Consider the following 22,600-nt stretch of genomic DNA (forward strand, 5'->3'; position numbering starts at 1 on the left):
TCATTCTTTTATAACGGCATGTTCGATTTTTCTGAGACTAAGAACAAACAACCATTTAAAACAATTTATTTCTTGTGAGAAAATATTGTTTCAGACAGATTGTAGATCTTGTGGTACAATTCAAATTAGAAGATCCAGAAGTCCTTTGCCACCTCAGTCAAGGAGGCTGGTGCACTTTTATGCCGTGCCAACTGACCACATCTCAATAAGTATTGTCACTGATACAAATAGCTACAGAGCTTCGTACATACATTTATTTTTAAATAACACTTTCAAATTGTCACACGATGTAAATTAAAATCTATTTTGATTTTTTGCATTCCTTAAATTACTTTGTGTATTATAAACACAGACATTTACATATTTACAAAAGGATGTGCATATGCTTCTACACATGCACATAAGAGTTATATCACATTTTCTTTTTATAGCTATGGCTTCACAGCTCATATATTCTATAAACCTTTTCTAACTAACAGATTGTGCTTTTCAAGTCATTGGAGGTTTGGCAAATAATATTTAGCCAAGTTATTGACCTTGTTAAAAGTGGTTGCAGTGACCGCTGACATGACCGGTGAGAAACAGCATCATCTCCATTGTCCTGACTAGACATTCAAAAGTCCTCATGTTCCATCAAATAGCTGCAACAAGCATACCATTTTCATTTCATATTAAAAAAATAATAATAAAAGAACAGAAAATTGCTTCACAATGTGTAAAAATATGTTGAAGAAGCATGGTATTTCAATGACAAAATACAATCTGAATATGCTTTGAATCTAGCAAATCCCTTTTGAGGATAAAATAAATACAATGTATTTACTTGATGTGTTGATTCACTTGGCCTAAAACAACCATAATATTACTAGACTCATTGCAACGGAGTGGTTGTGTAAAAGTCATTAAAAACTAAGTCACAATGAATAATCACATTTTATCATGTCTTTTAGGAACTCCTCTCACATTTCCCCCAAATTCCAAAATGATCATGTTCACCCGAAGAGATGAGAGTCAACCAGACCATCACTCATTTCAGTATATCAAACCACTCAAATTCCATGTCCACCTTCTGGTGAATTAATGAAGATCGGGTCGTTCTTCTCTCACTCAAGCTCTTTGTTATTGGTTTGATCCCTCCTAACCAGACAGATTGCGGTGGATTTGCACACTGATAAAAATCCTTCATATGAAATTGGAGGGGTTGAAACTGAGGTTCCCCTTGGCGTGGTTCATAACGTGGTTCAGGTGTATCATGGCACGGTCGTATGCCGTGTGTACAGACTTGCGGACGCTGGGCTTCTTTCCCTCCATCAGCCGCAGTTTGTCCACTGTGTCATCCATCCCCATTGGCAGCAACTTGTCCCGTGGCAGCCATTGCCTGAAAGGCAGCAAGATGGTTCAACAGAACGACAAAAACAATAGGAGGGAAAGCTCTTTAGACCAGCTCTATTTTCCTGGATAGTCACCCGTTAAAGTGTCCTAGGGTAAGGAATGTTTTTTGGGATACAATATGAGGGAATCAATAGACACCCACATCAACTATCCAGCAACTATGTGAATTATCATTCAGCAGAACGCTCATCTTTACTTTCTTACCAGGTCCTTTTGGTGTCGAAGAACAGCACGAGGTAGTGCCTCTCCCCTGTCGCTTTCTGCCTCCGCTCCCCCAGTTTGAGCACGTCCCCAGGAGGCACGGGGATGGGGATGCCGTTGTGAAGAAGCCCTTCCTGAGGCATGTCAGGGTCAACAACCTGGGGAAATCAATTGGAAGTTTATGTATCCTGTAACTCTCTGTGCTACAACAACGACTGGTAAAGTCAAAATCAACTACATCTAAAAGAAGGTAACTTGTCAACCATTACGTGTGCCAAACCAAAAACTCTTGAAAATCAAGCGAAGTCTATTGCAGTGCTTTCAGAAAGTGTTCACACCCGTTGACTTTTTTTAAATGTTGTTGTGTGACAAAGTAAGATTAAAATGTATTTAATTGTCATGTTGTGACAACGATCTACACAAAATACTCTTGTCAGAGTGGAAGAATGTACATTATTTTTTTAATTAAATGGACAAAACACTAATATATTTTTTATTACACAAGTATTCAACCACCTGAGTCAATACATATGAGAAGCACCTTTGGCAGGAATTACAGCTGAGAGTCTTTCTGGGTAAGTCTCTAAGAGCTTTCCACGCCTGGATTGTACAATATTTGCTCATTATGCTTTTTAGAATTCTTCGAGCTCTGTCATGTTGGTTGTTGATCATTGCTAGACAGCTATTTTCAAGTCTTGCCATATATTTAAGTCAATTTAAGTAAACTGTAACTAAGCCCCTCAGAAACATTCAATGTTGTCTTGGCAAGTAACTCCAGTTTGGCCTTGCGTATTAGGTTATTGACCTGCTGAAAGGTGGATTTGTCTCACAATGTGTTGGAAGCAGACCAGGTTTACCTCTGGGACTTTTTATTTTAATCCTAAAAAAGCTCCCTAGTCCTTGCGGATGACAAGCATACCCATAACATGATGGAGCCACCACCATGCTTGAAAATATGGAGAGTGGAACTCGGTGATGTGTTGTATTTGCCACATTTTTTGCAGTATTACTTTAGTGCCTTATTGCAAACAGGATGCATGTTTTGGAAGATGTTTTATTCAGTACAGGCTTCCTTCTTTTCACTTTTCACATTTAGGTTAGTATTGTGGAGTAACTACAATCTTTTTGAGCCATCCTCAGTTCGATCACAGCCATTTAACTCTAACTGGTTTAAAATCACCATGGTGAAATCCCTGAGTGGTTTCCTTCCTCTCCGTCAATTGAGTTAGGAAGGACACCTGTATCTTTGTAGTGACTGTGTATTGATACACCTTCCAAAGTGTAATTAATAATTTCACCATGCTCAAAGGGATATTTACCCATCTACCAATAGGTGCCCTTCTTCGCAAGGCATTGACAAAACATTCCTGGTCTTTGTAGTTGAATCTGTGGTTGAAATTCACTGCTCGACTGAGGGAACTTAAAGATAATTGTATGTGTGGTAGTCATTCAAAAATCATGTTACACACCATTATTGCACACAGAGAGAGTTCATGCAACTTACAGTGTGCCTTCGGAAAGTATTCAGACACCTTGACTTATTCTAAAATGTATAAAATATTTGACAAAGCAAAAACAGGTTTTTAAAAATTTGTGCAAATGTATTAATAAAAATAAAAAACAGAAATAGCTTATTTACATAAGTATTGAGACCCATTGCTATGAGACAGTGAATGTCAGAGCAAAGACCAAGCCATGAGGTCGAAGTAATTATCTGTAGAGCTCAGAGAAAGGATTGTGTCGAGGCACAGATCTGGGGAAGGGTAACAAAACATTCCTGCAGCATTGAAGGTCCTAAGAACACAGTGGCCTCCATCATTCTTAAATGGAACAAGTTTGGAACGACCAAGACTCTTCCTAGAGCTGGCTGCCCGGCCAAACTGAGCAATCAGGGGAGAAGGGCCTTGGTCAGGGAGGTGACCAAGAACCCGATGATCACTCTGACAGAGCTCCTCTGTGTAGATGGGAGAACCTTCCAGAAGGACAGCCATCTCTGCAGCACTCCACCAATCAGGCCTTTATGGTAGAGCGGGCCAGACGGAAGCCACCCCTCAGTAAAAGACACATGACAGCCCGCTTGGAGGCACCTCAAGTACTCACCGACCATGAGAAACAACATTCTCTGGTCTGATGAAACCAAGATTGGCCTGAATGCCAAGTCTGGAGGAAACCTAGCACCATCCCTACGGTGAAGCGTGGTGGCAGCATCATGCTGTGGGGATGTTTTTCAGCGGCAGGGACTGGGAGACTAGGATTGAGGGAAATATGAGCAGAGCAATGTACAGAAAGATCCTTGATGAAAACCTGCTCCAGACTGCTCTGGACTTCAGACTAGGGTGAGTAGGACAACAACACTAAGCACACAGCCAAGAAAAAGCAGGAGTAGCTTCAGGACAAGTCTCTGAATGTCCTTGAGTGGCCCAGCCAGAGCCCGGACTTGAACCCGATCGAACATCTCTGGAGAGCCCTGAAAATAGCTGTGCAGCGACACTCCCCATACAACCTGACAGAACTTGAGATGATTTGCTGAGAAGAATGGGATAAACTCCCCAAATACAGGTGTGCCAAACTTGTAGCGTCATACCTAAAAAGACTAATAGCATACCTAATCGCTGACAAAGGTCCTTCAACTTAGTACTAAGTAAAGGGTGTGAATACTTACGAAAATGTGATATTTCAGTTGTATTTTCTTTATACATTAGCAACCCAATTTTGTATAAAAATTTTTTTTATTTAGGCTTGCCATAAACAAAGGGGTTGAATATTTATTGACTCAAGACATTTAAGCTTTTCATTTTTGATTAATTAGTAAAAAAATAAATACATGTAAAAACATACTTTCACATTATGGGGTATTGTTTGTAGATCAGTGACACAATCTAAATTTAATTCATTTTAAATTGAGGCTGTAACGTGGAAAAAGTTTTGGGGTGTGAATACTTCCTGAAGGCACATACAATGAATGAATGACATAACTCATGTTCTCTCACCATTGCTGGGTATGATGGATATCCACGACACTTAGCCCAGACCAGGTCCAGTGGTGTGAGCTCTGTCTGACTTTCAAAGGGCAAAAGCATACTCATCCCTGAGGACAAAGACAAGGGATGTTTAACTCAAATTGACATGGATTTTATTTTATTTTTTATATATATATATATATATATATATATATATATATATATATATATATATATATATATATATATATATATATATATATATATATATATATATATATATATATATATTATATATATATATATATATATATATCATGGAATTCTAGAATTTTATAGAATTTTCTAAAATGGACAGTCAGGTCCAAAATGATAAAGATGAGTAAAAAAAGACTAAAATAAATAATACAATTATTTTATACTAATACAACTGCTCAGAGAGAGATTTTGTTTAACAAGTAATACAAAAAAATAGTTTTAAAAAGATAGGGGTCAAAATTGGCACCACTGTTTTCAATACTCTGCAAAACTCCCCTTGCGATGACAACAGCACTGAACCTTTTTCTAAAATATTTGATGAGATTGTAGAACGCATTGGGAGGGATCTTAGGCTATTCTTCCATACCGAATCTTCCATTTCTTTGTGGAATTGGATGTGTACTAGGGGTTATTGTCTTGCTGGAAGGTCCACTAAGTTTTAGCCTCCTGGCAGAGGCAACAGTGCTATTGGCTAAAATGTCCTGGTACTTGGTAAAGTTCATGATGCCATTGACCTTAAGGGTCCCAGGACCACCAGAAGCAAAATAGCCCCAGAACATCAAATACTACCATATTTTAAAGTAAATATGAGTTTATTTTCTGCATACAATAAAAAAAAAATTATAATCACACCAAACCCACCACTGGTGTGTGTGTGTGTGCAAAAGAGCTCAATTTTCATGTTATCTGACCATAGCACCGGTTCATTCCAAGTGCCAATGCCGTTTAGCAAACTCCAGGCGTTTACATTTGTTGGTTGCTCTCAATAAAGGCTTTTTTCTATCTCATGTTAGCTAGCTGATATTTCTCAGTCAAATCACAGCTATGCCAAGATAGCAAGAACTAGTGTCTGGAATGTGTTTCTTGAGACACTCGTTCTACAACACCTTGCTACTCGCTAGTATAATCAAATAATGTAGCTAGCTAGTGTAACCAACTCACCGTCAGCAACAACACCAGGCACAGTCTTACGTTTGATGGTTGACAGCCAGAAAAACTTGTAGCTAGCATTGGCTGTAATACCTTTCCTGGACATCTGATTGTTGAACAACTTCTACGGAAGCCCATTTTCACTAGAGTAGCTATTTCCTGATCAATATGTGCAGTAGTGCTCTGCTATCCAACCCGAGCCTGACAGATCCCAGCATTATGCACCGGGTTAGGGCCGGTAAGGCCAGTTTTTTTTTATCAATAACTAGGGTACGGGCAAGGCATCACTAAATTGATCACTAACATTTTGAAGCAGAGCCATTTGCTCGTGCTCTGACTAAGATCATAACGTGGTGTCAGAAGTGCTTCAACCTCGTCAAATATAAGACAGGAGAGATGGAGAGATGTTCCTTGACTTTTGTCAGAGTTTAGAATGACGATAAGTAGCTACAGCGAACTACTCTCTCATCTCTCTACATTGAGCAGAGCAGCCCAAGCGAAGACGTTACTATGGCGACTCAGAGCACCATGGGCAGAGCGCATTGCAACTAGGGAGCGAGCGACAGAGAGAGGAGCAGGTAATGGATTTACTAAAGGAGGAAGTTATTTCTGATTTGGGTGGTAAATTTGGCAGGAGCAATCGGGCCTGGGTATGGTAGGGCCTAAACGTCGCGGGCCTGGGTATGGTAGGGCCTAAACGTCGCGGGCCTGGGTATGGTAGGGCCTAAACGTCACGGGCATAGGTAGGACATGAGCATTGCACATCACGCTTCTGCCAAAGATACTCGTGTTGTCTGTGGAATTTGTTTTGCATGGCCTGGTGCGCCGGGTCTGCACATTTTCGACCATTTCATTGGTGCTCCTAAGATGAGGTCTGCACCCGCCCAGGGCACCGGGCGAACTCGTCCAGTCTTTCCCAGAAAACACGGTGCCCCCTACGTCTTTATAGGCAAAAGGGGCATGAATTGTTGACATAATTGTAATCCAAACCCTCAAGTAAATCATGATGCAGACGAGACCGACATGATGACCAAAATGATCCTATTTAAACTTTGTAGTTAATTTTTAAACTAGAATAAATGCTTCTGACTCATATAGATGCAACATAGGCCATTTTCAAAAGGAGAAGTTGATTTTCATGGGAAATTGTCCTTTAATAAGTGTATTATTGTTTTTTTAGCAAAGAAATGTTTTGCCTGAAGGTCAACCAACATTTGTCTCTTTTCATTTGTAAGTTCTTTGCCTTTTCCCATGGTGATGGTTGACAAAGGGATTTTACATGGGTGTTAGCTCATTTTTATACCCCGGTGAAACAAGAAGCCATGGAAGGCCACAATACGGTTCCTTAAACTGAGATTAAATTTTAAAAGTAGAATGTTAATGCAGATTTTATTTATAACACTTTAGAGGTGGCAATCATGTTGACCCCTATCTTTGAGAGAAAAAAATGATTACCTTTTCTCTGAGAAATTGTATTAGTACAAAATAATATAATTTCCCCAAAAACATGTAGAATACAATATAGCTTGGTATTTGTATTCTTCATTTTATACAGTCTTTTTTGCTCATCTTTATCAAGGGTGCCAATCATTTTCTACCCAACTGTATACATCCATATTTGCGAAAACAAAGCTATTATGTCTGACCCTAAGGTATGTGGTGCCTGGACACACTCACCTGAGCCTCCATTCTGCCTCTCTGGGACTTTAGCCAGAGCTGGTTTACCACGACTGCGTTTGGGTAGCAGGGGGGCACTACATCCATAGACAGAACAGAGGGAAGATGTATAATATTTCTGAATATATTCCACCTTGAATATCAGAGCATCAGGTGTTCAGAGAGATCCTCACCTGTGTTTTTGGTCATTGGATGGTGGGTCTGAGGAGTCCTCTTTGTGCTTTCCTAGCCCATTTGTCAAGCCTAGTAGAATACAAATTCTGTTAATTGATATCATCATCATTATCTACCCTCTCTTCCCTTATTCAACCCTCACAAATAAAGGGTGAAGACATGTTTTCCTTTATAACAAGTAATTTGTTGTTTACAAGTAACTTGTTAATACAATCACATACAGCTTTTCTTTTCATTTTTTTTATTTCACCTTTATTTAACCAGGTAGGCCAGTTGAGAACAAGTTCTCACTTACAACTGCGACCTGGCCAAGATAAAGCAAAGTTACACATAAATACAGTCAGTAACACAACAGAACAATCTATGTACAGTGTGTGCAAATGTAGAAGAGTACGGAGGTAAGGCAATAAATAGGCCATAGAGGCAAAATAATTACAATTTTAGCATTAACACTGGAGTGATAGATGCGCAGATGATGATGTGCAAGTAGAGATACTGGGGTGCAAAAGTGCAAGAGGATAAGTAACAATATGGGGATGAGGTAGTTGGGTGTGCTATTTACAGATGGGCTGTGTACAGGTACAGTGATCGGTAAGCTGCTCTGACAGCTTATGCTTAAAGTTAGAGAGGGAGATATAAGACTCCACCTTCAGTGATTTTTGCAGTTCGTTCCAGTCATTGGCCGCAGAGAACTGGAAGGAAGTGAGGAAAAAGGAAGCGGCAAAAGGAAGTGTTGGCTTTGGGGATGACCAGTGAAATATACCTGCTGAAGCGCGTGCTACGGGTGGGGGATGCTATGGTGACCAGTGAGCTGAGATAAGGCGGTGCTTTACTTTGCAAAGAGTTTTATAGATGACCTGGAGCCAGTGGGTTTGGCGCCGAATATGTAGTGAGGGCCAGCCAACGAGAGCATACAGGTCGCAGTGGTGGGTAGTATACGGGGCTTTGGTGACAAAATGGATGGCACTGTGATAGACTACATCCAGTTTGCCGAGTAGAGTGTTGGAGGCTATTTTGTAAATTACATCGCCAAAGTCAAGGATCGGTAGAATAGTCAGTTTTACGAGGGTATGTTTGGCAGCATGAGTGAAGGATGCTTTGTTGCGAAATAGGAAGCCGATTCTAGATTACATTTTGGATTGGAGATGCTTAATGTGAGTCTGGAAGGAGAGTTTACAGTCTAACCAGACACCTAGGTATTTGTAGTAGTCCACATATTCTAAGTCAGAACCGTCCAGAGTAGTGATGCTAGTCGGGCGGGAGGGTGCGGGCAGCAATCGGTTGAAGAACATGCACTTAGTTTTACTAGCATTTAAAACCAGTTGGAGGCCACGGAAGGAGAGTTGTATGGCATTGAAGCTCGTTTGGAGGTTTGTTAGCACAGTGTCCAAAGAAGGGCCAGATGTATACAGAATGGCGTCGTCTGAGTAGAGGTGGATCAGAGAATCACCAGCAGCAAGAGCGACATCATTGATATATACAGAGAATTGAACCCTGTGGCACCCCCATAGAGACTGCCAGAGGTCCGGACAACAGGCCCTCCGATTTGACACGCTGAACTCTATCTGAGAAGTACTTGGTGAACCAGGCGAGGCAGTCATTTGAGAAGCCAAGGCTATTGAGTCTGCCGATAAGAATGCGGTGATTGACAGTCGAAAGCCTTGGCCAGGTCGATGAAGACAGCTGCACAGTACTGTCTTTTATCGATGGCGGTTATGATATCGTTTAGGACCTTGAGCGTGGTTGAGGTGCACCCATGACCAGCTCGGAAACCAGATTGCATAGTGGAGAAGGTACGGTGGGATTCGAAATGGTCGATGGTCTGTTTGTTAACTTGGCTTTCTAAGATTTTAGAAAGGCAGGGCAGGATGGATATAGGTCTATAACAGTTTGGGTCTAGAGTGTCTCCCCCTTTGAAGAGGGGGATGCCCGCGGCAGCTTTCCAATCTTTGGGGATCTCAGACGATACAAAATAGAGCTGGAATGAAATGACAGAGCAAATGTAAATTAAATGTTTTGTATCTACCGTCCTCTTTGACGAGATGGAGGGGCTTGTCTGCCTCGCTGTCAGAGTTGGACCCTCTGGACCTCAGGTGGTGGGATGACGGTGAGGAGGGTGTGGGCGGCGTGGGGGGAGGGGCAGGGTTGGAGTGGGTGGTCACACTGGGAGGTTTTGGAATGGTGGGGGTACGGTCCAAGCCATTGGTTTTACCCTCAGTGGTTCGTCTGTTCTGTAACTGAGCCGCCTTGTTCTTTGCGAGTCTTGCTCCATTTTTAGCTTTCTTGAACAGAACGGATGTACGGCGGCCAACTCCAACCAAAGGACAGGCGTTAATGGGAGGACTGGGAGTCTCCAAAGGAGAGACCTCTTGAGAAGCCTCCTCATGTTTGCACGGTGTCGGTGTCTCCCCAACTTCAGTATCATCATCACTCCGCCCGTTGCCCCCACTACGGGAGGATCTCTGGCGCTTGTAGGAGCGCCCTGGTGACCTTCGCCCTGTGGTCACTAGGCCCAGTAAGGGTGGTTCAGGGGGGGCATCGACTGGCAGGGGGGACGACACTGGGCATGAAGGCTCTAGTGTTGGTGGAGAGTCATCTACAAGAAGGAAACATACATTTATCACTTTGTTAAAGCTCAGACACACCGGTAGGATTGTCAATGTTTGCCTCCCGACAGTACTTAGCACCTCTGAACAGTGTCGGCAGTCAATCTCTTTTGTGTTCACACAGCAAAGACAATGGAAGTCGTCAGCCACTCAGCCTTGTTAAAATACTCCAAGCCAGAAAGTGGCAGTAGCGTTGTTTGCATATCCATGTTTATTGCTTATGGTCTAGAATCCAAGATATCTGCACTAATGTTGCTATTTTGTAGAAAGCCCTTGTTGTTACTAGCCAGATGGCCACAGCTAGATAACTACCTAGCAAGATGACGAAGAGACAATTGAATTCACTCTCCATAAACCGAGACCTGCCATTTACCACATAGAACCTAAATATTTGTACAATTTTAAAACATCTCCTGCCATGTCACTGATGCGTTGTGAAACAGTGTTGTTTGATGAAGGCATTGTCTGTATAGTTTTTTTGGCCTTTTCCCCCAGCATTGTCCCGGCCATATCCGCGGCAGCAGGACGAATGAAGTCCTCCACAATAGTATGGGGCTTGCCTGTCCTAGTCACTCGGTAGCTCACCATATAAGACGCTTCTAGCCCCTTCTTATTAATGGTATCTGTTGCTTTTATACATGTCTTACTTACTCGAAAGTCATCTTTATTCTCGCTCAGAAAACTCCCGTGGCTTATTTTTCAAATTGCCATGTTTTGTTTCTAAATGTCTGCGCAAGAGTGAAGGTTTCCCACGAGAGAATAACGGTTAATGTGATTAGATGTTAATTATTTGACTAGGCTACCTGTGGTTGACATTGTGTTGTTATTTCGCTGAACACTAGATGGTTTAATAAAAGTTTTGGCAATGAAACGAGGCTACTCAGGTGAGAAAAAAAACCTCACCCAAATGTATAGCTCCGTTGGAAAATATAAATGTACTGTTGAAAATGTGCAGAAAAAATTTGCAAAAAATATATAATTAAAAATTTTTAAAAAATCACTTTTTTATTTGGCGTACCCACCACGACATTGCGCATACCTCACCCAGTTTGGGAATACCTGCTTTAGGGTAATAAAATCAGAATTGCACAACAACAAATCAATAATTTGACTAACACATCAATTCTAGAAAGATTAGTAGGGTTGGAAAGCAACTAAATCCCTTCTCTTACCTGTCCCCGGGGTAGAGGCTGATGTTAAAGGGCCGTTCTCCACATTGCCCTTCTCTCCCATTTCTTCTTCCCCCTCTTCCTCGACTTCTTCTTCTTTCCCATTGAGAGACTGCGAGCGCTGCTGCTTGTGCCCGATCGTGTTGATCTCTCTGCGCAACAGCCGGATACGTTTGGTTCTCCCTCCACTGGAGCGCATGGACGTCACCATGTCCAGCTTCTCCAGCAGGGCCTTCAGCTGCTCCTCTGTGGACAGGTGGAGCCTGTTGTCTGGGTCCAGGAGAGAGTCCACTGTAGAGAGAACACAAAAAGAGGAGAAAGAGAAGAGGGACATGAGTTATGATTGTGAAGCTTTATTCTCTGAATTCCATTCCACGGTCAACCCAACCTGTGAGCTGTGCTCACCGTCCTCCCAGGTGCATTGGTAGAAGCCGTGCATGTTGGGAAAGTCTGGGAGGTGCATGCCCGTGCTGGGGTCCAACCCGATGCTCTGGGCCTGTCTGTGGGCGTGGCGGAGGACGGCCCCTCCCACCTCCCGCAGATGCAGGGCGGCTCGGTGGAACGCGGTCTCCTTGGAGTTGTACCTCAGGCAGTTGGACACCATGAGGTTGAAGTCGCCCTCCAGGTCTGCAATGGAGCAGTAAGCATGGGCCTCCAGTTTGGCACGCATGCTGGACAAGTCCATGGGCTTGGAGATGAACTCCAGATAGTCCGGGACCTTCAATTAAAAACATACAAGTGAACAAACTTTTCAAGAAAGAAGCAGGTGAGAAAATCATTTCTAGAAGCTGAATTGTAAAGCAATGCAAAAAATGTATCTAACTCCACTAACCTCTGCTAGATTCACAGGCTGAGAGAAGATCTGTGCCGTGTCCTTCTCCTGAAGCTGGTCCAGGGTGGAGCGCAGCAGTATTAACGCAGGGGTCAACTTCAGCTCCAGAGCAGCCTGATGAAGTTTCATCTGGAGGGAGAATGAAAGAGGGGGAGATAAAGAGGTAATATGAAAGGGTGCAGAGTCATTTAAGGAAAGCAATTAGACAGATACAGAGATTGTAAAAATGCATTATTTTCATACGTAATATGCAAATGGCAACTCATGATTATACAGTATGTAAAAGCATGGCCTCCACCGACTGACAAATTACCTGCTCTCTCTTTAGTCGCTCTCTCTTGCGAATGAGTTCCACCAGAAGTCGGGCTCTCTCTAGGTCCTGCCGCAACTTCTGCCAGTACCGTAGCTCCTCCCTTTGCGCACTAAGCTTCTCATCAGGCTCCCTCTGAACACATGCAAACACACAATTTACATTTCACTATCAACACGGGATCTATAATTGACATAAAGCCCCCCCCCCTGTATTTTCCTGACCTGCTCAGCAGTCTTGTGAGCCTGCAGATGCGAGTGCAGGCGCCGGATGAGAGGCATGCCGTTTCGGGATTGACGTTTCAGCAGCCAGTAGTTGTGAAGCCTCTGCATGAACTGGTTCTTCCTCTGGACAGCAACCCCAGTGCAAATCTTGTTCAGCCTGTTCATGACATTGCAATAACTGTTATTCATATTTTGGCATCTTCCCACTGTATAGATAGTGTGTTAGTAGTTAGTACAAGGCAGTTGTACTGTTCCGTTAAACATACATTATTATTAGGCTATAAAAATGTGCTCTCTAAACTGAAGATTACTCAAAGCAAATATACCGGTAGTAAGAAGACAAAAGAGAAGAATTCTACTGGGAGTGTTGTGTTGGTAGAAGGGGTGTGGGAGGGCTGACCTGTGAGACGGGATCTGAGGCACCAGCAGTACAGGCACAGCAGAGCGACGGGTCGTCTGACCTTTCTTCTTCTTCTGGCCCTTGGGAGTCTTTTTACTGGGTGGTGCCAGGGGGCTCTGAGTGTATGACCTTTGACCTCTGTTCCCCCTTCCTCCCACCAGCCTCCCCTCCACATCACCAGACCCATCTCGCCTTAACCCGACCGGGGAGTGATTCTCACAGAAGGCAGTTTTCTTTACAGAAAAGGTGGTTCCGTTGACTCCGGTCTCTCGGACCGGGTCGATCTTCATGAAGAGGCCAGCCTTCTGGGCACAGGTGACATGGAAGGCCCGGTAACAGTTGGCCTTGTGGCACTGGATGGACGCGCCCCAGCCTTTCTGCTTGCACAGGTGGCAAGTGAGCTTCCAGCGGGCTGGGGGGATGTTGTTCACCCCCTCCACGGGCTCCAGGAACACCGTGTTGGCAAAGCACACCTCTGGTATCCATATGGCACAGACTACGTGGGCCCAGCGTCCATCACTAGTCTGTTTGAAGGCACCTCCCCGGTTGGGGCAGAGCACACAGTCCACGGGGCGCGAGGGGGACTGCAGACAGCAGCGGCACAGCCACTGACCCTCAGGGATGTAGGGCACGCCGTAGCACTCCTGGTGGACGGCCAGGTTGCAGATGTCACAGAACAGGATGACGTTGCTGTTGAGACACTCGTCGTCCAGGCAGACGCAGCAGAAGGCGTCCTCGTCTATGGCACTCTGGGACAGGGCCTGGCTCCGTGACTCCAGGATGGACTCCCTCTCCAGACGGTCGATCAGCAGCTCAAAGGTATCCGGGGAGACGGAGGCGTGGCCATCAGACACCCTCTTTTGGTTGACCATCTCCAGCCAGGCCAGGTCCTCCTCGTCCATGTCGTACTCTGCCTCACAGTCCTGCTCCTCTCCTGACTTCTCTATGAACCGGTAGTAGGCTGCAGGGAGGGGAGGTGCGGCTGAAGGACACAGGGAGTCCAGCACGCGGAAGGTGGGCTCAGGGAGAGGGCTTTGGTGGGAAGGGTGCTGGGAAGGATCGGTTTGGCTTTGCGTGTGTTGCTGACCGCCAGAACGTCGGCTCAGGTGAGACGAGGTTTTGCTCTCCCTCCTGCGGCCCTTTGGGTTGGGAGGTTTGCGCCCTGGTCTGGCTCTGCTCTGGGTTTGTTCGCTGTTCTCTTTGTTACTGTTGCACTCAACAATGTCCTGAGCCATCATCTCGTCCTCTGTGATGACTGGCAGAGGGTCTGTGATGTTGATCCTGTGAAGCCTTCCATCCAGGTCCACCTCCACCATCTTCTGGGCCTGAGCATATGTCAAAGTCTCTCTAGATGGAGATAGTTGCAGTCTATAGGGGGAAGGCGGCCGTGGCCTAACACTGGAGACCCTGCCCCTTCCCCTTCCCCGGCCCCGACCCATCTCAAGCCCAACTTCTCCAGCACTGCACCCCCGCCTCCGCAGCCTCCTCATGGGGGTTTGCACTAGTTTCCTAGAATGAAGAGGGTGAGGATGGAGTTATGCAAAAGAAAGCAATTATGCAATTCACAATAAGTCAAAAGAGGAACTAATTAGAAGGTATCCTTCATTTGAAATGTCATGAATGATGATTACATAGCACATTAGGATAGAGAGACTATAACTTAAATGTATGTGAGATAAGGAAGACAACCCACCAGAGGAGATTTGAAACAGTCAAACACCAACTTATCAACATACAGTAGCTAATGCACTCACCAGTGCCAGCCTGCTGCAAGTTTGTGCAAGAGAGACTCACAGGAACATGCACATTACATTTTCTGCTCAAAATAGGGCAATTCAACGGTAATAGTACTGAGACTCAGATTTCAATTTTTTTAATTTAACCAGGCAAGTCAGTTAAGAACAAATTCTTATTTACAATGACGGACTACCAAAAGGCCTCCTGCGGGGGACGGGATTCAAAATAAAAATAAATAAAAATATAATACAAACACACATCACGACAAGAGACAACACAACACTACATAAAGAGAGACCTAAGACAACATAGCAAGGCAGCAACACATGACAACACAGCATGGTAGCAACACAACATGACAACAACATGGTAGCAACACAACATGACAACAACATGGTAGCAACATAACATGACAACAACATGGTAGCAACATAACATGACAGCAGCACAACATGATAAACATTTAAAATGTATGCCAAACAAAAAACATTCATTTCAAAGTACAACAAACCATACAACTCTGCAACTTTTACACTGACATTTTTACAAAAACATTTAATGGAAGAACTGTGCAGATGCCAAGTTTGGTAACAGAATTTCTGTAAAATCTCCCTTGCTTTTTACGTGACATTTTAAAAAAAAAACTCTTAAATATCTGCTCCGAATTAAGATTCAATGATGTCTGCTATGACATGGCACCCTGAGTGTGAAAACATATCTTTGGTAATTAAACTACAGTAAGTGAAGTAGATTTACACACGGTAACAGAATTGCAGAAACGGAATTTCATCATGGGTCCCTGATCTGTACTATACAGAAATGCATAATTATGTATAGTTCATGGTGATGTATCCTAAATAGGTGCACAAACGTAGAAATATTTAATATCCTCCTTTGCATATTTGGGTATTATTCTACACGTTGGCTATTATAATGAGCTCTGCCACCAATCAAGACCAAATTTGGTTGGTCCAGACCAAATGTGAACCAATCATAGACATCTATGTTTCACAAGTTTGGAGATAAAAGTACAGAACAGTGGAGTATAGTCAAGTAGAGTACAGTTCAGTACCATACAGTAGAGTACAGTAAAGTATAGTTCAATACATTATAGTGTAACCTACCCATGCTTGTGTGCTCTACTATGTACAGTACAGACCTCTACTCCATTCTATAGGACTGTACTCTACTTTTCTTTACTGTACTGTGCTCTACTGTACTGTAATGTACTGAACTATACTACTTTCTTAACTGTACTGCGCTCTACAATACTGTACTGTACAAACTTGTGAAAACTAGACGTCTATGATTGGTTCAGATTTGTTCCGGACCAAATCTGAACCAATCATGGACGTCTATGTTTGGGCCAAATCAAGGCCGGTCCAGACGTCTGTGGATGTTGAAATCAAGTTCAGGGCGGATTGACCAAATTTTAACTACTTGTGAACGTCCGTTAGCGGTCGGTGCTCAGTGGTTGAGAGGGCTGGTTACAGTAAATGGAAAGAGGGGGCTCATGGGGTAGGTGTCAGTAATAAAAATGTATGTGAGTGAGTGGTTGTCCAGACTTTTCACACTCTTGTGAAACAGTTCAGCTGAACATAACAGTATGCCAGTGGAAGGGAGGACAGTAGCAGGTTACCCAAATGTGGTGTGACTATTATGATATTCCCATTGTAGCCAAATCAATTGCAGAAATTCCGTTAATGATTTTTTGGGAAATTCTGTTACTGATTTTGTAACAGAATTGAGTTTAAATCACTTACTAATTCATAAACTAAATTTGAATGAGTAAAAACACTGACTAATTGATAGGTCTACTTTTACTTGTTACTTCTGTTCATTTTCTTTATCCTCCCTCCTCATGAGGGAGAGAAATGTGAAATTATCTTAAAGATATGTGGGTTTTTGGTAACGTATATTCAAGGCACAATGCAATGTTTCCTAAACTTACAGAAGGCAAAGAAACTTATCCTAATCTAAATAGTGATATTAGTCGGCAAGGGTCTTTTTATTTAACTAGGCAAGTCAGTTAAGAACAAATTCTTATTTTACAATGATGGCCAAACCCTCCCCTAACCCGGACGACGCTGGGCCAATTGTGCGCCGCCCTATGGGACTCTCTATCACAGCCGGTTGTGATACAGTCCAGGATTGAACCAGGGTCTGTAGTGACACCTCTAGCACTGCGATGCAGTGCCTTAGACAGCTGCGCCATTCTTTACTTCAAAATTGTGTTTCGATGTATTTCTAATACCTTTTAAGGTTTTATCTGGTAGATGTATTCCAAGAAATGAAAGGCTTTAATTATTCCATTATAATTTTGGGGATTGAAAATGGTTGAACAATGTATAGTGCTTTTATACCCCTTGACTTATTCCACATTTGTTGCATTACAGCCTGAATTCAAAATGGATGAATAAAAATTCTCACCCATCTACGCATAATAACCCATAATGACAAAATGAAAAACTTCCTAGAAATGTTTGCTAATGTATTGAAAATTAAATATACTGAACAAAAATATATATGCAACAATTTCAACGATTTTACTGAGTTACAGGTCATATAAGGAAATCAGTCAAGTGAAATGAATTCATTTGGCCCTAATATATAGATTTCACATGTCTGGGCAGGGGTGTAGCCATGGAAGGGTCCTGGAGGGCATAGGCCCACCCACTGGGGAGCCAGGCCCAGCAAATCAGAATGAGTTTTCCCCCACAAAAGGGGATGTCGAAGTCCTGGGGTGACGTGGTTACACATGGTCCGCGGTTGTGAGGCCGGTTGGACGTACTGCCAAATTCTCTAAAACGACATTGGAGGTGACTTATGGAAGAGAAATGGACATTCAATGCTCTGGCAACAGAGGGTTCACAAGTGGTGCAGTGGTCTAAGGCACTGCATCTCAATGCTAGAGGCATGACTACAGACCCTGGTTTGAGTCCAAGCTGTATCACAACCAGCTGTGATTGAGAGTCCCACAGGGAGGTGCACAATTGGCCCAGTGTTGTCTGGGTTAGGTTTTGGCCGGGGTAGGCTGTCAGTAAAAAAAATATTTGTTCTTAACTGACTTGCCTACTTAAATAAAATAAGTAAAAACAGCTTTGGCGGACATTCCTGCAGTCAGCATGCCAATTGCACTCGCTCTCAAAACTTGTGGAATTGTGTTGTGACAAAAACTGCACATTTTAGAGTGGCCATTTTATTGTCCCCAGCACAAGGTGCATCAGTGTAATGATCATGCTGTTTAATCAGCTTCTTGATATGTCACACCCGTCAGGTGAATGGATTATCTTGGCAATGGAGAAATGCTCACTAACAGGGATGTAAACAAATGTGTGCACAAAATTGGAGAGAAATAAGCTTTTTGTGCATATGGAACACTTCTGGGATCTTTTATTTCAGCTCATGAAACATGGGACCAACGCTTTATATGTTGCATTTATATTTTTGTTCAGTATACAAGAATATCTAATTTACATAAGTACTCACACCCCTGAGTCAATACTTTGTAGAAGCACCTTTGGCAGCAATTACAGCTGAGTCTTTCTAGGCAAGTCTCTAAGAGCTTTCCACACCTGAATTGTGCAACATTTGCCAATTATTCTTTTCAAACTTAATCAAGCTCTGTTAAATTGGTTATTGATTATTGCTAGACAACCATTTTTAGGTCTTGCCATAGATTTAAGTCAAAACTGTAACTTGGCCACTCAGGAACATTCACTGTCTTCTTGGTAAGCAACTCCAGTGTAGATTTGGCCTTGTGTTTTAGGTTATTGTCCTGCTGAAAGGTGAATTCATCTCCCAGTGTCTGGTGGATAGCAGACTGAACCAGTTTTTTTCCCCCCTCTAGGATTTTGCCTGTGCTTAGTTCTATTCGGTTTCTTTTTTTCTCCTGAAAAACTCCACAGTCCTTAAATATGCTTGAAAATATGGAGAGTGGTACTCAGTAATGTGATGTATTGGATTTGCCTCGAACTTGACAATTTGTATTCAGGACAAGTGAATTGCTTTGCCACATTTTTTGCAGTATTACTTTAGTGCCTTGCTGCAAACATGATGCATGTTTTGGAATATTTGTATTCTGTACAGACGTCTTTCTTTTAATTCTGTCTGTTAGGTTAGTATTGTGAAGTAACTACACTTTTGTTGATCATCTCGGTTTTAAAGTCACCCATTGGCCTTATGGTGAAATCCCTGAGTGGCATCCTTCCTCTCCGGCAGCGGAGTTAGTAAGAACACCTGTGTCTGTGTAGTGACTGGGTATTTTGATACGCCATCCAATGTGTAATTAATATCTTCACCATGCTCAAACATATTCGATGTCTGCTTTTTTATTTACCAATAGGTGCCCTTCTTTGCAAGGCATTGGAAAACTTCCCTGGTCTTTGTGGTTGAATCAGTGTTTGAAATTCACTGTTCAACTGAGGGACCTTACAGATAATTTAATGTGTGGGGTACAATGATGAGGTAGTCATTAAAAAAACACTGTTGCGCACAGTGACCATGCAACTTATGTGACTTGTTAATTAAGCACATTTTTACTCCTTATGTGACTTGTTAAGCACATTTTTACTCCTTAACTTATTTAGGCTTACCATAACAAAGGGGTCAAATACTTATTGACTCAAGACATTTCAGCTTTTCATTTTTATTAATTTGTAAAATTTTTGAAAAAACATAATTCCACATTGACATTATGTGTGTGGGCCAGTGACAAAACATCTACATTTAATCCATTTTAAAATTCAGACTAACACAACAAAGTGTGGAAAAAGTCAAGGGTGTGAATACTTTCTATGGCAATGTATATATGCCTTAAAGTCTAAGAGAGACTCTTAGCTTTCATTTGACATGCTCTTATGAACTTCACATGTTCGTGCTCCTGGGACCTTTCACATGGAAATGACCAATAGCCACACAGCAGAAGAGACATTAGGCCTACTGATTTGCAATCAAACAAATTATCACAGATTCATCTTGTATCAGAAAAATACTAAAAGCAATTTGGTAGCTATTATTGTCACTGAGGTATGATTACGGGGCTGCAGGTAGCCTAGTGGTTAAAGGTTGCTAGATCGAATCCCCGAGCCGACGAGGTAAAAATCTGTCGTTCTGCCCCTGAACAAGGCTGTTATAACCCAATGTTCATTGTAAATAAGAATTTGTTCTTAACTGACAAGCCTGGTTAAATAAATAAAAAAGACAGCAGTTTCTATGCTGCATATCTAACATTACATCCAATCACAGCTCGAGAACATTCCACACATCTATATGTAACCAATCAACTGCTCGTATCTATTTTTCTGCTCACATAGTTGGGTTGCAGGGCGCTAAATACCAAACCGACCCGACTGTCAGCCATTTTATCCATACAACATTTGCAGTCACTATTATTGTGAACTGATAAGTAACCTATAAAACAGTGGCAACAACATAACCGTGGCACTATTGTTGGGTTAACACTGTGCACAACTACAAGTATCATGTCGGCTAGAATGCCGCAATATGTGTCCTCGTATGTGTACGCAGGCTACAGACCCTTCAAACACAACTCGAACGCTAGCTAACGTTTTAAGTAGCTAACGTTACTATTTGATAGCTAGCTTTCACAGGGCACATTTAGCTCGACATGACGAGCGCCATATTTTATGAAGCAAAAACAAACAAGTCAGCCAAAATGTCGGAAGTGTTTACCTTGTTTAACGTGATCCTATGATATGCGCGAGCCAGAGAAAGATAACGTTAGCTAACTAATGTTGAAATACGACCGACATGCTAGTAACAAGCTATGCCATTGCTACCCGGTAATTTCAGGGGCGACAGCGTCATCTTCAGCACTTCAGTCCTCCATGGTGACTTCAGACAAATGCTCAAACTCGACCTGGTTACATATCTGTGATTTTTGGACGTCTTCAAATTGAAACACCTACACTAAATGGTACATACAATAATGCAAGATGTGTCAGATTGTTGTAGCTAGCTAGCTACCTTGGGATGTAGCTAGATATTCAGTCAAGATGGCTTGAAAAAAACGCCCCTTTGGAGAAAAAAAAACGAGCACAGCCTAATTTTACCGCGTACACTACGCGCGTTCGATTATGATTGGCCAGCACAGAGAACCCATCGCATCGAGTTGTAACGGGACAACACATTATCGCAAAGCGTTGAGAAAAACTACTCGACCTCTCTTTTGCGCGCCTTGTCTTCATTATCGACGGACAACAGTATTTGACACCTGTTACATTCAGTTCAGTCCACACACGGTGCTGCTTAGAAGTTGTATTCCTTTTAATATATACGGTTAAATAGGTGAACAAGGTGCACAATGTAGGCTATGCCTATTTCTAGGTTATTTCGGCATAGTTTTTGAACTTGTCACAATGTATTCCATATACAACAAAATAGACATAGATTTCGTGAAGGGGGTAATATCTGCAGGCAAGAGTTTGAAACGTAAGAATAATAGCGGCATGCAACTGAACCAGCCAGCTCCCTTCACTGTTTATACTATAAACATTCCCACCCCCTTTCGTTTGTCAATTTAACAACAGAAAAAACATGTTCCCCTTTCTTTTCTTTATTATTTGTTCTCCATACTATAGAAGCCCATTCCCGCCGCAAAATAAAATATATCTGACTACTAGTTAAATGGAAAGGGGGACACCTAGTCAGTTGTCCAACTGAATGTATTCAACTGAAATGTGTCTTCCGCATTTAACCCAACCCCTCTGAATCAGAGAGATCCGGGGGGTTGCCTTAATCGACATCCACGTCTTAGTTATGAGATAGTAAGGTATAATTATGAGCAGTGTTGTAAAGTACTTAAGTAAAAATACTTTAAAGTACTACTTAAGTAGTTTTTTTGTGTATCTGTACTTTACTTTAATATTTATATTTTTGACAACTTTTACTTTAACTTAAAATCAAATCAACATGGTTAACAGATGTTATTGCAAGTGTAGCGAAATGCTTGTGCTTCTAGTTCTGACAGTGCAGCAATATCTAACAAGTAATGTCTAACAATTCCACTACAAATACCTAATACACACAAATCTAAGTAAAGGAATTGAATAAGAATATATAAATATATGGATGAGCAATGTCAGAGCGACATAGGCTAAGATGCAATAGATAGGATAGAATACAGTATATACATATGAGATGAGTAATGCAAGATATGTAAACATTATTAATGTGTCATTATTAAAGTGACTACTTATCCATTTATTAAAGTGGCCAATGATTTCCAGTCTGTATGTAGGCAGCAGCCTCTCTGTGTTGGTGATAGGCTGTTTAGCAGTCTGATGGCCTTGAGATACAAGCTGTTTTTCAGTCTCTCGGTCAAGGCTTTGATGCACCTGTACTGACCTTGCCTTCTGGATGGTAGCGGGGTGAACAGGCAGTGGCTCGGGTGGTTGGTACTTCACTACATTCCTAAAGAAAATGAAGTACTTTTTACTCCATACATTTTCCCTGACACCCAAAAGAACTCGTCACATTTTGCATGACATGAAAATGGTCCAATTCACACACTTATAAAGAGAACATCCCTGGTCATCCCTACTGCCTCTGATCTCACTGACTCACGAAACACAAATGCTTCATTTGTAAATTATGTCTGAGTGTTGGCGTGTGCTCCTGGCTATCTGTAAATTCTAAATATTTGCTTCATATAAGGAATTTGAAACAATTTATACTTTAAATGTTTTATTTTGATACTTAAGTATATT

General features: G+C 42.2%; 1 protein-coding gene across 3 annotated transcripts; it reads right to left on the minus strand.

Moving 5' to 3' along the window:
* Window positions 1-50: 50 nt before the first annotated feature.
* brpf3a (bromodomain and PHD finger containing, 3a) lies at window positions 51-20,908 on the minus strand. 3 transcript variants are annotated; one of them, XM_014166244.3, is made up of 13 exons: window positions 20,565-20,908; window positions 13,134-14,642; window positions 12,734-12,890; window positions 12,513-12,644; window positions 12,200-12,328; window positions 11,773-12,085; window positions 11,371-11,658; window positions 9,619-10,188; window positions 7,592-7,661; window positions 7,419-7,495; window positions 4,584-4,681; window positions 1,597-1,751; window positions 51-1,378 (listed from the first exon to the last, which is right to left on the minus strand). In XM_014166244.3, the coding sequence occupies exons 2-13, from the start codon at window positions 14,621-14,623 to the stop codon at window positions 1,183-1,185; spliced, it is 3,675 nt and encodes a 1,224-aa protein (XP_014021719.2). In that variant the 5' UTR covers window positions 14,624-14,642; window positions 20,565-20,908; the 3' UTR covers window positions 51-1,182. The 3 variants fall into 3 exon arrangements, 2 of the variants coding, with proteins under 2 accessions (XP_014021719.2, XP_014021720.1); XM_014166245.3 differs by lacking the exon at window positions 9,619-10,188; XR_006761429.2 differs by lacking the exons at window positions 51-1,378; window positions 1,597-1,751; window positions 4,584-4,681 and adding an exon at window positions 7,843-7,896.
* Between the last annotated feature and the right edge of the window lie 1,692 nt (window positions 20,909-22,600).

The sequence above is a fragment of the Salmo salar genome, chromosome 22 (assembly GCF_965601325.2).
Source record: "Salmo salar chromosome 22, fSalSal1, whole genome shotgun sequence".
NCBI lineage: Eukaryota > Metazoa > Chordata > Actinopteri > Salmoniformes > Salmonidae > Salmo > Salmo salar.

What these genes read in the sequence shown, in the direction of transcription:
- brpf3a (XM_014166244.3), bottom strand. Translation starts at nt 14,623, where the DNA reads ATGAGGAGGCTGCGGAGGCGGGGGTGCAGTGCTGGAGAAGTTGGGCTT. An exon ending in CCTCAGATCCCGTCTCACAG is followed by an intron (nt 12,891 to 13,133) that starts GTCAGCCCTCCC and finishes TGTCATGAACAG; the next exon opens with GCTGAACAAGATTTGCACTG. An exon ending in AGCGACTAAAGAGAGAGCAG is followed by an intron (nt 12,329 to 12,512) that starts GTAATTTGTCAG and finishes TTCTCCCTCCAG; the next exon opens with ATGAAACTTCATCAGGCTGC.